The following is a 15,651-nucleotide window of genomic DNA, read 5'->3' as shown; positions in this document are numbered from 1 at the left end:
TAGATCACTCCTACTTCCTCCCCAAGTCGTAATGGAGTAGATCCACCCATATGATACGGTTGATCTCATTGTGAGATCTAGAAGGATGGGTTTTCCAAGTTGTACTAGGGGGGAGGGAGGTGATCCAATCTAGATACCCTGACTACGAGCCGTCTGGATATGTGTTTGTATTAGGCTTTTCTAATCCCTCTTTCAGCTAGTCATCTGGCTAACCTTGATAGTCTCAGCTAGGCAAGGGCCAAACCTTTTGAAAATCAGGATGGCTGTATATGACTATGGTGGACATGTACGATGATATCATTGAATCAGGTTTTCTTTCAATCCCAGAGACCCGTCGGTCTTTCGCAGACTTTAATAAACTTTCTTTCTTTGTTTCTTTCCATCTATCTAATTAAACAAGTGGTGGTATTGCAAAAAGCAAAGGTTTTAAGCATAGTCTAAGCCTTGGACCCTATGGAGGTCTTTTCACAAAAAAAAACCCTTTTTAAGGACATTGAAAATTACTGAACATAGGATTTAACTAAAAATCTAAGCATTTTGCATGGGGGTGCATGTGAAGAAAGGCATCCTGTTTAAAAAGTTGTGTATTCTGCAAACATTTCTTAAGAAGAATAGCTGTAGCTAAAGTAAAATATTTTGAACACCCATGCACTAAATTGATAAGACATCATGTTTCACAAAAAAATTAAGCATTTACGTATCGATAGCAAATTTAGAACATCAATTCCGAGGAGAAAATAGGACCTCTTTGCTTAAAAAGAACCAGAAAGCTCTCGGTATGCAACCAGTGTTAATAGCATATCAGCATGCCTAAGCACAAGCTTTGAAAAAGATAATTACAGTTGGCAACGCCTTTGACATTGATTATATGGACCCACCATCAAGGTGGTGCTTGTTTCTGACAACAGGGTTAACTGTATATGTTACATATACAGCTATTGTTTAGACTGTTTAGACCATATAAGGCCCTCAAAGATGCGATTTTCTGATGTTCCTATTCCACCAAGAAAACCAAAACCAAAAAAAGCTCTCAGTTCATGGTACTATCAAATTATAAAGCAGCATTTACATGCAAAGCTTCTGTGTCTGCACATGCCAAGATACAGGCAGTCTTGCATCCAGTTTTGCAAGTCTTCTGTCACCCAACTGAAGCAATTGATTCGACGGAAAGCTTCTCTGTGGTAACGTTATGGAACTCAGCCTTACACTCTTTAAAGCATGTTCATCACAAGGCAGTAGAAACGATTCTCTCAACCCAACTTCATGCAAATTGGCACCACATCTCCCTTTCTGAGAGGCAATGGCTAGAGTTCTGCAGGAGTAAAGCAAGACATCAGTTTACATTGCCCTGATACCACTATCGTGTTACCATAAAGACTAAGAATACAGCGCTCGCTTTAAATTATGATCTAATCTCACCTGACAATTAATGCTTCGCTTATGTCCTTGGACTTGCGTGAAATTTTCCTCTCAGATTTTTTATGAGACTCTGTATGGCTGGCTTTTCCTTTCTGCCGAGGTTTATGATCATTCTTCCTTGAATGATGTCTACGAGACTTCTGAGAGACTGTGTGTGAAGCACTTGTCCATGCAGGGTCACGCACATCAGGATCCCATGTGACATGGACCTTCGGCCGTGGTCCTAGCCCTGATCGTTCATAGCCTCCCCGTAGAGCTGACTTTAGCTGAATCCATGTGCAATGGCCACAAAGTTTCATTTTAGAAAAGAAATCTGACTTCAAATCTGGAAACAAATGATAATAATTGTGAATTAGCAGTAATTTACAGAATTACACTCTCAATATTTGTTACCTTGGCAGAGCACGCTGCCTGACTCCCATTTGTGAGTACTGACTTTCCTGAGGCTTGAGGCACTGAACTCTCACAACTCCCTGGTGCCTTTAAATTCGGTGGAGCGGTGATGCTTCTTTCTGAGTCTGTGGTATGATTAAAGGTCTTGGACTCCAAGTTTTGATTCTCTTCCTTCACTTTATTCTCCTCTACCTTCACTGTAGAATTTTCTGAAGAAATATAAAATGGAGAAGCAAATTTTGATACCAGCTCCTCCGCAGCATAGTCTGACCCTCCACTCTCTGAATCTGATCCCTCCTTGCCTGCCTTCAAAGACACTGGTGCAGGATACAATCCATCAAATTCCAGCTTTTTCTGCATATAAAGGGAGCCCAGCACATCAATGCTATAGGAACCCCTAACGTCAGCTGAAGAATGCAACTCTTCCAAATCAGGATCCCAGTCTTCGCATCCAGAATGATAGCCAATACTATATCCAGGCTTTCTACATACAGTTGGATGTGCTATGCCTGATAGCAAACCATATGCCCCTCCATTGGGATCCTCTTTGGCAGCTTCTATCAAGCTGTGGTCAACGTTCCTTCGGTTCCCATGCGTAGTTGTGGCCACTCTCTTTTGGAGAATATTCCCAGGTTTGTTGAAAAGCTATGGCATATAAAATTAGTTAAGTACAAGAAGACACAGGACAGATGTGTAGAGTACAAACCAAACACATTAGGCATTCATACTCAACACTACCACAGATGTATAACAGAATTAACAAAACAAGATGAATCTACTCAGAGCAAGAAAGTAGTTCAATAACTTTATAGCTAAATAGGCAAACAATGGACTTGCCATGAGGCAATGGAGCTTTAGAATCCAGTCTTAAAATCTGACATCTCATATGTGCCACAGAAAATTGAAGGTCCCTGTCAAGCCCAGAATATGATGTACTACAATTGTTTCTATTTTGAGGTCCAGTTTTGAAAAGATTCCATATATTGAAAGAACCTCTTCCCATTGCACCTGCTGCTGCAACCATAACTGATCAGGAGGAACAGAGTTGAAGAGATATACTTAATGTTATCACTAATGCACGAAAAGCAAGCAGGAAATTTTTTAGGGGTACAAAAGACCTCTCTCCATCCTACCTCAATGCTGAATGTGCCATCATACTACATTCTTCCGTCAATGGCCTCTGATGTGATCTCAAAAAACTTATAGTATATCATTGGATTGATAAACCTGTCTTCCATGAGCTAATGGTGGTGGAAGGTGGTGCAAATATGTGACTCACGATTTGCAGACATCTAATTTTTTGATATCATGAAGGAGACAAACCTGATCACAGTTCATGCACCACTCATAGCCCAGTCTATTATGCAATTCACGAAGAAATCCAGCTTCAGAATCTTCCCCTACCCTGATCAACCATAGTAGCCATGATGGCTAGAGCTTGACCTTAGATTATGGAAACCCAGCAGGGGCATGCATCTGCTCCACCACTGCCATGTAGGTGGTATAATTGTGGGGGCCACTTCTTGGACCAGTAGGAAGCAAAATGCACCGGTTCCAAAGGCTCTTTAGAAAGATGATCAATGGGCTGCATGGAAGATTATTAAGAATCAGAGAATTTGCAGGAACAGGTCTATGTTTCCCAACCTCCCAGCTTTGGCACTAGCTCGAGCAGCGAATGCCACATGAGGTTCCTCACCAAACTTGGCCCTGCCTCTGAACTAGCCTCTGCCCGAGGAAAATATCCTACTTCTAGCTGGTAGCCAGATGAGGGTAGATGGGGCTTGTCATTCTTGCGCTGCCGGGGACTTTGAGACAATAGCCCATTGCCTATGGAGCTGTCCGACAGCATAGAGGATCTGGTGGTGCTCTCAGGATTGAGGCTATGATGTGACGCACGTGTTTTCTCCATTGAGATGATCTCTCCGGCCTACAGGATAGACGGGCTGAGTGTCACCTGCTCTGACTTTCAAAGATGGTCTCTCCAGCATACAGGATAGACAGACAGAGTGTCACTCTCCGTAGAGATGCCCTCTCAGCAGAGACCTGAGTTCTCGCCAAAGTAAGGTGTTTGGGAGAGAGTCACCAACATCAATACCTAGAATATCAGGATAGTGCACTGCAGTTTAGTGATGGGGGGCAGCAAACTTGGCCCTCGTCAACATTTGGCATGATATCATCTATACCCTGCAAACCAAAATGGAGGGGTCAGGAAGGCCACTGAAAGTCAGGAGCATTTCTGCAAGACATGTGCAGGCACCTTTTAAACTCACAAACTGAAGAATAGGCTGGTTGCATAGCACTCCACCCTGGTGATTGTCACCTGTTTCCAGGATACTCAATGAGCTGAGATCCTGAGAAGCAGACTGCATAGCAGCCAGCTGTTTTTATGATTGGTCAAGCGCCCCATGGATTGCTGATCTGTATTTTTATAACAGACGGTTCTTTTCTCTGGAAAACAAAATGGAGGAATACAGCTCCTATGGCGCCTAGGCCAGCCAGGAAGGTCCACATGGACTCACAGCAGTAACAGGAACCCACACACTGACATCAGAATGAAAAGCATGCAATGCAGGTGCATCAGACCTGCAGGAACTTGGAAGCAGCAGCAGCAGTTTATAACAGCCGCATACCAGGACACCCATGAGGCCATTCACCCCAGCCCACATGCAGGTCAGCCCACAGCAGCTACAGTCCACCCAGACTAACTTCAAGTAATGTACCTTTGTAAGACTAGAATATATCTTATCATACAAATGTAGATTTTCTTTTGTTCTAAAGTCCAAAAATTTAGACAAACTTCAAGTGATCCCCAAATAGGCCAACTATAGCAAGGGGAGCGGGTCTATATCCTCGCCCTTAAACCTAGGGTATCACCAGCCAGCTCCAAAGCAAGTACTGCAAGCATAGGACATGAACCGTACCTGGCAAGGTGGTAGGAGTAGCAGGTGGACCGATAGGCAAGATGGTCATGCAAGCAGCCGAATGGATCCCCTAAGGAGGAGCAGCAGGTGGACAGCCAGACACATCCATTAAGGCTCCATAGAAGCAGCCCACAGAGAGAGCTTCACCGACCATGGCTAGCAGATTGTGCATGCAACAGCAAATATTCTCCTCAAAGAGGGGCAGTTGTAACCCAATCATGTCGACGCTTTATGCTTTTTGTTAGCATGTACACAAGTCTTCAGCTGCCAATATAAGAACCTTAATGTAAGCATGTGTAGGGAAGAGTATTCTTCTTTATCCTTGTTACATTGGTATATGAGATCCCAAGCAAGCCTAGAACATTTTGATCTTGCCTTGCTCATGAGCTGTGCACGGTCCTGCTGAGTGCTCCCAGGTCGGCCCAAAAATAGAAGACTTCCTCCATGCCCTCAATTTGCCTTGGGGATGCAAGTAGCGGGTATTGCATTTGGTTGTCTACTCACAACTGCTCTGAGGATTTGGGAGGACTACTGCTGCTAGAGAAATTCATGGTTAGATGGCTAGGCAAGGATGACCTTTTGTAGGCGGCATGCTGAAGAATACACCCTAAGCAAGGGTTAGCTCGTCCCATGATGAAATTCGGGGGTTGGCTTGAGTATGCAGTGGACGTGAAGTCACATGCCTAGCTATTATAGTTAATGCTAACCTAGGAGTCTCAAAAGGGTCTTAGATCCCGACTAGACAAAGTGGGGGTTGCATGAGGTGAGTGGTTATGAGCCTCATTGAGCAAGAGAAAATTTGTACGACTCAGTATTGCCTCCAGCCCAGCTTGTTGCATTCGAATTTTTTAGGGAGCCAATGGAGGAGACGATGGAGAGGCCAAAGACCATGCACATTGCCAGGACTCAAATTACAAACACCCCTGTCGAGGTCTAGGGGGAAAGCATACATCACACCAATATAGAGGCCCTCTGTAAGCATGTCATCCAGGCTGGTGACATGCAGATGTGAGGGGAATCGACCGAGGGAACGAAGGGTGTCTAAAAGAGCCAGCATTTCCAGTCGTAAAGAGTGCAACGCAATCAGCTTATACAAAAAGGTGAGACGTCTAGAAGCACCTCTTGCCATCCCAAGCCCTACCAATTTACGCTTAGTCCTCTTAGAATATAAGATTCACTAAGGCCTCCTAGGTTAGTAGTGACCATACTAATTGTTCTAACTAGCCCTTTGTACATCATAATAGAAAGATTGACAATATTTATTCCAATTAAGAAAAATATGATTGGGAAGTTGGATAGTCAATGTTGGAGGGCTATCTTCCATGAGTTGGAAACAAAGTTAACTATGAGTACAATGATCGTGTATAGTCTAATAGGCAGTTAGAAACAAACATTGAAACTTTAGGAGATATGTGAGGCAAAGAATTTGGAAGAGTATCTTCCAAATCTAGGGTTAGCCTATAAGTCATTGATGTTATCGACGGGCTATAAGTCATTGATGTTGATGTATGGATATCAGCTAAAGCATTAGCATCTGTAGGGTTTGAAACGGATAGATATGGTCTGTCAAAGGCTTTCTCCAAAACTTGCATCAAATGTTGAAGCATATCCAAGTTGGTATAAAAAGAGCTCAAGCTAGATAGAGCTAAAGGTTATGTGCATCAAGATAGAAGAAAGTGATATAGTGTGGCCTACTAGCCTTTAAGGACAATGATCACTATATAGCCTCTTATTTCTAACCCAAGACAACTCTCTAAGGGGAATCTACTCCGCATTACAAGCACTACAACATTCTCCTCGTCTTCTTGCCTTAAATGAGAACATGTTCCAACTAAATTTTAAATATATGAAGGGCCCCTGACGTGTCTCTGTCGCTACTCTAGATCGAGAAGACAACCAAAGTGATTGTTTATGAAGGGCCCTTGACGTGCCTCTATCGCACTCTAGATTGAGAAGACCACCAAAGTGATTGTCTCTTAAGGACTCCACCTACGTCTTCGGCTTCATATTGCCACATAACCAGATACTAGAGAATCCATATCCTAAGTACACTTGCCACATTCCTTCGATCCTCAAGCCATTGTGCACGACTTCAAATTCTAGGTCAGCCAAAATGCATGCTTGTAGCTCAAAAGTTTTGAGCTTGAATATAACACTAAATATCATCTCAAGCCCTTGGAGAAGGTATGAATGGATGAATGGACCCATGGATGGATGAATAGTAAATGCATGCATGTATGTAAGTATGCACGTATGTAATGAATATAGGGCTACAAAGTCTCCCAAGCTTGGGGAGTTCAATCCTTGAAAGGAACCCCTTAACCCTCATCCTCGCCAAGGCCATAAGCAATAAAGCAGTAGTGAGCATACATGCAGGTAACAAGTCTTCCGATGTGCATTGTCTACGTGCACATGTTGGCACAATCGATTTGATGAATGTAACAAGACACATGCATGCGTGCATGCATTTGGTGTTTGGCTGGGAGAGGGGAAGCGAAAGGGAGAAAAAAAGGGGGAAGGGGGGGGGGGGGGGGGGGGGGGGGGGGCTGCATTTTGTTCTAAGTTTCATTCAAATGTTTCTTACTGAACACCAAGTTCCCATCACCTTCAAAATCACCAATTATTATATGACTAACATCCTTGGCTACAGAAGCCACTACAGCCTTCATTGGAGCCGAGTTCCGAAGAATTATTGGTCCTTTTATCTTTCCATGTAATCATAGGCTTCTCTTGCTTCCCTCACCAACCAATCTCGAGCACTAATCCGAGCTTCCAGTGCTCTGGCGTGTTGGATCAGCAGCATTATCAATGCCACGGCATTCAATAGTATTGTTCACATAATTGGTTGCTCTAGCCTTTCACACATCACCCTTCATGATCCATTGGGTCAGCAGGCATGCTTGTCACTACTCAACTGATAATTTCAATCGCTAAAGAACCAGAGGGCTATTAGTCCAAAAATCCAACTCACTATTGATCTCTTTGTAACTTCCGCACAACCAATTGAATTCATGCAGATAGTTGCAATGTGATCCAAGCCCGTCCTTCTAGACATGGATAGATTGCAGACAGATTGCAATGTGATCCAAACCGCTCCTACAAGGCATGGAACTCTCGACCCAACTCTACAAAATAAAAAGTAAGAGAGAACACAGACACAACCCACAAGCCAGTATTATTTGCTTTGATAACCATGTAACAAACATTGAGAGTAGGTTAGCTTTTTACTCATGCACGTGTCATACAACTCCTATTGGACTTGAATACATTCTTAAACATGAAAAAGTATTAAAAAAGAGAATGGTGATGACACTCTTTTGGAAATTGGCTTGCAAAAACTGACCCCCACCCAAGAAGGTATTTATCTTTACTGCCTTTATTGTTGCCTCAAGCAACATCCTGATCCTTGCAATGCTCAAGGATGAGGAAGCTACATGGTCTTACTCCAAAAGCTTCCCAATGGACTGGCCCAATTTGACACTCCTTGGCCCAATTTGACACTCCTCTAGTCTATGCTGATTTGTCTTGGGATGTGAGCCCTTGGCTATTGTATATGGCTGCCTGCTTGCCATTAGGGGTAACTTCAAATGGCAAGTCCACTACTCAAGTTAGAAGAACAAGTCCACCAAAGCTTCTGCCTAATGATTATTCCTATTGTTGCCTATTTTGCTTCATGGACTGATGTGCTACATGGTCGAACAAACTAATCCCTTTGCTATGGTCTGTCCTTGCGCATCAACACAAAAGTTATGCATGAGCTCAAACGCAGCCTCAAATTTCTAGGGGTGGGAAGTTGTAACATACCACTGAATATCATTCTTGGGCCCATGAACAAACTTGGACTCCGTGTCTTGCTGAAGCTACTTGCGAAATCGTTTGAATATTCAGCTTAGGATTGCGACTTTTCATTAAAAGCAGTCATGTATTAGGCGTTTCTAATACTACATGCAAACAAAACACTTCCTCAAATCTGTGACCAATTTCTCCTGTTCATGTTCTGAGCTACCTATCACAGGTCCGATGTGATGCAACATCCACTTGTACCATCGCTTCCCCCTCAAGGTATATCGATGGTATCAGAAACTGTCCCCATGTTCTCCGCTACCACAACTACAAAACTCTTGCGTTGTAAGCTTGGAGGAGTAATAAGGCAACGTTTCAGCCCTTTTCTTCTTTTGAGGGAGCTGGCTGATTTGCCACCCCAGTGGGTAAATCAATAGATTGTCTGGATACCTTCTGCTTGCAAAGGGAGTATAATTGTAGCCTAGATTTTTTTTCCCTTTTACACAAAAGGCTCCAGCCAGACTGAATGGTCAGACTTCCTTCTTGTGAAGTACACAACACTAAAAAATATTTTGCTCTTTACGGTGAGTACAAAGATAAGAGCTTGTTCTACCCAATCCTGATTTAGAGATACTACATGACCAGTTAGGAGTTCTCCATCTGATCAAATAAGATTTCTGCTACTGCTCCAGAAAAGCTGGCACAACCTCGAAGATCACACTAGCATAACCCATGCAATCATCTACGATCCCCAAACTTGATAACCTTACCAAATCCCGAACACGTGTTGCCCAGGCACGAAGCTCCTTGTTACCATGTTCTGCCTTACTAACGTCAGTACGTACTAGTTAGAAGTCCTCCATATATAGCGAGGCAAACAGTCATGAAGCCTATCCATTCATATAAATCAAAACTCCGCTGCTGCTCCAGAAAACTGGCAGGGACTCCAGAATCCCCCTGAAGCTGTCGACTAGCAAAAATGGAGTAGTCAGGTGGCCACTGCAAGTTCAATGTACAAAAAAACTGAATACACGTTGCCCGCCATAATGGAGAATATGTTGCTGCTGCATACAAACCTGGCAAACGATTCACTCAAACCTTCAATGCATCAATTCAAAAATAAACAAACTGAAACTTAGGAACCAGGTGGCAAGTGTAAGATCAATCAGCTAAAAAATAGTAGATGTTGCTCCCCACTACAGCAAAGCTGCAACAATTGAAAGCTGTCAAGCATCACCATACACGTCAACAGCTGCTGTTGCAGAATTACTTGTAACACCAGCACTCAAATTTGTAGCCTCATAATAAAATTACCAGAATATACAATATTTGAGGAACATAACACCGATGAGGGGGCGTTGCAAAAAAAATTACATCTAACCTACCAAAAGGTAGGCTGTATTAAGGGAGTTTCATCTTAAGGCACTCATATTCAAGTGATGAAACCTCACAAGATCTGACTGGTTACAAAAAAAATCTGCTTAAAGGCAGACCTTTCCTTCTTGTACCTGGCAAAACAAGACGGCATGCTGATCAAGCATGGTGGTTATTAATCAAAAAACATCTAGGACTTTAAACACCACGAGCAAAGCAAATCTGAATCTCGTTCATCAACAAAGCTTTCTCGCAAAATTTAAAGAAGGGTATGCTTCAACAATTTGACTGAGCTCCCCCCGGAGTTTGACCTCAGTATGGAGTAACCATAGTCAATAAAAATCTTGGTATACAACAATTGCATTGACGATAGAATTAGCTTTCTCAAGCAATACCTGAAAAAGAACGTCTTTCATGTACAGACTTGATCAATTCTTACGTGTATGCTCTTCCAAAAAAATATGACTTACCCGAAAGGACATCACGTAGTCAAGGCAACCTGAGAGGGAATAAGCAGAAGACTTTAATTCTGCTTCTAGATCTGTACTGTCAAACTCTAGATATGTGTGTATAGGCTGTTGAATAAGTGACCACTTAGCGTTGAATGCGTGAACACTTAGTGTGTATAGGCTGTTGAATAAGTGACCACTTAGTGTGCTTGAGGGCGCTCAAAGCCCTAAACATTCTGTGTGCTGGGCTACGATGCTCGTCGTCTGCAAAGACAAAAGCCTCTGGATTTTGACAAGCTTCGACTCAAAAACTATCGCACAGCCTGTCGGATTAAAAGACGTGAGAATCTGCTGAAAAGTAAACGACATAAGTCAGACATAACAGTATCCTTCAGCAACCGCAAGGGAGAGATTTCGTTTACGACACAAGAAATTTAAGCACTGCAAATTCCCAAACAAACCACGCTTTGTAACCCCTCCCTTTAGTACTTTAAGGCGTAGAAATTTCCCCACCACAGAGACAACTCGCATGAAAACTAAGAAAGCACAGGCGCCAATCCGTACAAACTAGGCCTATTTTTCCTGCGGATGGGGCTACAAAGGGGATGACAAAAGGATCGAGCCAACAACCGGAATCCACGTGCCGTCCGACTCTGAATACTGAAAGGAAATTCCACCCGTCGGGAACTGTGTAGAGCGGGAGTGTATAAGCAGCTCTTCCGTTACGAAATCCACAAAAGGAAGCGGTTCAAAACCAAAATAGGAATGTTCCGATAGCTACAGGGGCAGGGTCGAGGGAAATGATTCCGGATCAAAGGGCACAAAGGGGGATGGATCGATGAGGGAGACAAAAAAAGCGTTGAGGATGAAGGGAAAAGGGGCCAACGCTTGAGCAAAATACGATGATGGATCAATTGTGTCGACTAAATACGATGATGGATCGATTGATCCGACACAGAAGAAACTGCCCGAGGGTTACAGATTTCCATCAAATTACTGTGTTACTACTTGGTGCAATTCCATTTCACCGATTTTTTCGCAGTTTCTAAACGAAAATGTACTCCATTCTTATCTTCCACCTGTCATGAAAATGATCTACATGAAACAAAACGGGATCTCTAGATGTCTACCACGTGGCACTCATCCCCTGGAAAAATGAGTTTCTTCAAAAGCCCGTCGGCTTCACTTAGGCTACCACATATGGCAGGCCAAAAAGAGATATCATGGTTAAAACTCACCTTTGGAATCATAGCCTCCAGCGGTTTGGGCATTCGGCTTCCAATCCCGAGGTCACTAGTTCACATCTTCGAGGCTAGTGCCTCTGTGTGTGTGTGCGTGCGTGTGTGTGGTGTGTGAGTTGACCACACCGGTCAAATGCACCATGCCCCTCGATAGGGCCATGGGTAGGTGAGTGTTGGGTTCCAACACTGAGGGGGTTGCACACCCGTCTGATTCTGCTGGCTAGTGCCTCTGTGTGTGTGTGCGTGTGTGTGTGTGGTGTGTGAGTTAACCACACCGGTCAAATGCACCATGCCCCTCGATAGGGCCATGGGTAGGTGAGTGTTGGGTTCCAACACTGAGGGGGTTGCACACCCGTCTGATTCTGCTGGCCGTTGCAACATGGCAGATAGTGTGACGAACAGGCACCAACTTGAAGAAGCCTTCACACCCAAGTGCCCACTGTCGTGGAAAAATTCCTAGTCATGCCCATACATGCAAAAGTCCTTCCCAAGTGCCCATCTGTGCTACCAACGTGACCAATTAAGATTCGAACTCGGGCCCCACCATCGTCAAGCTGAACGACTTTACCACTTGGCCAAGCCATTATTGGTGTAATACAATTGAAGCATTTAATATTTAAACAATCTTGTCCGCCCTGTTGCAAAGATTATCACAAATGGACTCACCTCAATTAAGGCGCCCACAAAATTTGGGGGTTTCACCCCTCTGCAAACGGGTGTGAAACCCCCAAAAACAGGATTCAGAGTGGTCTCTTTCTGGACAAGAGGACGGGGTGTTGAAAGTTGTTTATCAAAATAATTGGATGAAATTGATGTACATTGTATTGGTTTCAAGCGACCCGACCACCATTACCCAACCCAAGCATCCAAACACGTGTGAACCTTGTCTAATAGAGAGCATAAAACCGCCCTCAATATATGAACTACACTTTGACGGAAACATGTTGACAATACTTGTTTTTTCTTGAGAAAGAACGTATTTTATTTATGATTTGGAGTCATGGCCCACAATGCTATTATAAAGACTTTTTGGTCTTGTTTATAAATCATAAGCAATTTAGAAACATTGATATTTACAATTAACTGGAATACTCATGTCTCTTTACAATTATTGACCATTGGTTGCTATAATTTGTATGGATACCATTGGTTGGTATAATTTGTCACTCTCATTGATTTACCAATGTTCACCATCGGTTGCTATGATTTGTACGCTTCTATCTATTGAGCACAAACGCAAACGTTGTATTGTTTTCTTACATGGCATCAGAGCTTGGGCTCTAGCAAGAAGATTTGGTAGTGTGTTTCTGTTTGTGAGCAGATTGTGAGAGATGGCCTAGCCCGCAAGACTGCGAATCCCACCGTTCGGCGAAAGCAAAAAGTTGGACGGAACTAACTATCCACTCTAAAAGTTCAAGATGAAGACCATCCTAATGCATACGAGCTTTGGGATACTGGTACTGGGGTGAACATGAAGCCGGTTGCGATACCGAATCCAACCAATGCAGGACAACATATAGTACCAACTATGGATGAGATTCTGGCGTGAACAAGAAGAAATGTAGATGCGTCATGTTCTATTGTCTGCAGTGTAAGTGATTCTGTCATGGCGTTAATTCAACATGTCACTATAGCGGAGGAGGCATGGACGGTCTTGAAAAATCAGTACGAGACCACGAATCAGACGCGGGGATTCAGATTATACAAGTTGGCACAAGATGCATCAATATGATAGAAATATGTGATTTAGTTAGTGTACGTCTATATGCAACATTTTTTAATCATTACCCAAAGATAAAGGTTAATATTAGACCTTTATATCTACTAATATGTGCTTGAGGGTTTATACTAGGTATACGTCTATATGCAAATTTATTAATCGTTACTAAAGTTTAATATTAGACCTTTACATCCACGAAATATTTTTACTCCTAATGTGTATGAGAACTTTTAAAAATCATAACTGCCCATTAGAATGGCATCAAAACCATCATGTTTGAAAAATAAACTACTAAGAAAACTCACATGGAAGATTATTTCACCTATACATTACTAATAGTCATAGTATACACACATAATTTACAATATCTGTAACACTAGTTCAAGTCATTGAGATGAATTTTGACCCATATGATAACTTCCTTGAGAGGTATTCTAACCAATATGATAAGTTCATTTTTTTGTCATAGAATTGCAAAGAGGCCCTGCTATGAAAATCATCAATCCAGCCATATATAATCAATGATATGTAGGATTGGCATTTATGTTGATCCTAAATCCTTGTGTCCTCTGATTTGCAACCTAAGTATTGGCTTGAATTCTTTACAGTTCGTTGCTGTAGCTCAACAATTGCCTTTATGATGATAAATTCACCCCTTAGGATATTGACACTCAGAGAGAGAGAGAGAGAGAGAGAGAGAGAGAGAGAGAGAGAGAGAGAGATGTATTATCTATGAGCTTCCCTTCAAGTTAGAACAAAAAGTGACTTAAAGCATCGCTATATAGCGACTTTTTGCTCTGTTCCGTCGCTGGAGCTGGGGCTTAGAAACTGAAGCTTGGCAAAGTGATGGCTCTCTGATGAGATGTGAAGATGTCTTAAATCTGCGTTTTGGGGGGGGGGGGGGAGAGAGAGAGAGAGAGAGAGAGAGATTCAAATAGTAGTGCAAAAAGCTGTTGCTATAAGTTCGAAGAATAATGCAAATTGCAAAACAACTGTAGAATGGTCCTCCTTTTACTTGTAGTCTAAGCTATTTTAGTAGGAGGTTTTATAAAAAGCAAACAAATCATAGTAGTGCAAAAAGTGGTTGCTATAAGTTCGAAGAATAATGCAAGTTGTGTAGGCATTGAATGCTTCCTTTGTAACAAGGAGACTGAAAGAGGGTCCATCGGAATCTAAACAGAATGGACCTTTTTGATATATAGTTTCTTTAATCTTGCAAAAGAAAGAAAAGGCAAAATGTTCATCTTTATTATTATATTAAAGAAAATGGAATGGGTTATTTCTATTTCGTAGCTAATGTATGCCTTTTTAAAAACAAATTTGAATCATCCAAAACATGAAAAGGAGTTTGGATAGCTTGGAATAAAAAACAGCACATCTGGCTTTTTCTAACCCCAAAAAAAGAGATTATGGGTGAATTCTTATTACTTTTATATTACAAAAAATAAAACACTTTGCTAATGAACATTATATACGTAAAAGAAGTATCAAAAATATATATTTGATTTAAGTGTGTCCAAAAGCCACTAGAGTGACACTAGTGGTTGACAAGCACTTGCATTTCTCCTAACCAGGAGTGGGGTGGAGTAGAGCTCACCGGAATTTTGACAAAATCCCCATGACACGTGAGTCATTGTCAGGACCACACATTTTTTGTGTCGTTTCGAGGGATAGCCAAGTACATGTTTGCATTGCGTGTTGTCCCCTTCCATTATCTACCCATTTCCCATTGAGTTCTATCTTAACTAGGAGTGTTGATTTTGGGGAATAGGAAGAGGTTGAGGAAAAGAAAGAGGAAAAGACATTTTTCCTATTGTTGAAGCATTTGAGTGAATTTGAGTTTTGTTTTAGTGTTTTGTGTTGTCAAATCATAGGAGAAGCTAATTCAGATAGTTGCTAATGTGTTTTTCCAATGAAATTTGAAGGAAAGTTATGAAATCATGTTTTTAGGTGAATTACGAGTTCGTAGGAAGACCAAAACTATCACATCATAGAAAAGTTTCCATTTTTGCTCCAAAATATATTTCTTTTGTTTTTGGTTTGCAATTAGTAGTATAGGCCCCCTAGAAGCTCAGAAACCTTGCAAAAAGACTGAAAATCATCAAATTCCTGTTGTGAAACATAGACGTTGCAATATCCTTAATGTGATGTGATGTTTGCATTAGAGCTAACGCAACATTAGGTTGCATTATAATGCAACACCATCATGTAGCATTAGCACACCTAACTCTGACAGATCCCACCAAATACGAGCTGGTATTTAATGCACATTTAATGCGATCAATCACCTACCCACATTGCAATAAAAGGTCAACTCATGTTGCAATAACCTTAACGCAGCACCAGAGCAG

General features: G+C 42.1%; 1 protein-coding gene across 3 annotated transcripts; it reads right to left on the bottom strand.

The window, feature by feature from the left end:
- Nucleotides 1-672: 672 nt before the first annotated feature.
- Nucleotides 673-11,341, bottom strand: LOC147882381 (uncharacterized). Of its 3 annotated transcripts, none has more exons than XM_087400871.1 (5): nucleotides 10,970-11,341; nucleotides 10,361-10,690; nucleotides 1,813-2,457; nucleotides 1,420-1,685; nucleotides 673-1,312 (listed from the first exon to the last, which is right to left on the bottom strand). In XM_087400871.1, the coding sequence occupies exons 2-5, from the start codon at nucleotides 10,370-10,372 to the stop codon at nucleotides 1,066-1,068; spliced, it is 1,170 nt and encodes a 389-aa protein (XP_087256997.1). In that variant the 5' UTR covers nucleotides 10,373-10,690; nucleotides 10,970-11,341; the 3' UTR covers nucleotides 673-1,065. The 3 variants fall into 3 exon arrangements, with proteins under 3 accessions (XP_087256997.1, XP_087256996.1, XP_087256998.1); XM_087400870.1 differs by having other exon boundaries at nucleotides 10,361-10,687; XM_087400872.1 differs by lacking the exons at nucleotides 10,361-10,690; nucleotides 10,970-11,341 and adding an exon at nucleotides 2,650-3,462.
- Between the last annotated feature and the right edge of the window lie 4,310 nt (nucleotides 11,342-15,651).

This window comes from Dipteris shenzhenensis, chromosome 29 (genome assembly GCF_047967505.1).
Source record: "Dipteris shenzhenensis isolate YYH24624 ecotype China chromosome 29, Dip_SZ_1.0, whole genome shotgun sequence".
NCBI classification, from domain to species: domain Eukaryota; kingdom Viridiplantae; phylum Streptophyta; class Polypodiopsida; order Gleicheniales; family Dipteridaceae; genus Dipteris; species Dipteris shenzhenensis.
This window is presented reverse-complemented; position numbering and strand designations above follow the sequence as displayed.

What these genes read in the sequence shown, in the direction of transcription:
- LOC147882381 (XM_087400871.1), bottom strand. An exon ending in AGGCAGCGTGCTCTGCCAAG is followed by an intron (nt 1,686 to 1,812) that starts GTAACAAATATT and finishes ACATGGATTCAG; the next exon opens with CTAAAGTCAGCTCTACGGGG. An exon ending in AGCGAAGCATTAATTGTCAG is followed by an intron (nt 1,313 to 1,419) that starts GTGAGATTAGAT and finishes TTACTCCTGCAG; the next exon opens with AACTCTAGCCATTGCCTCTC.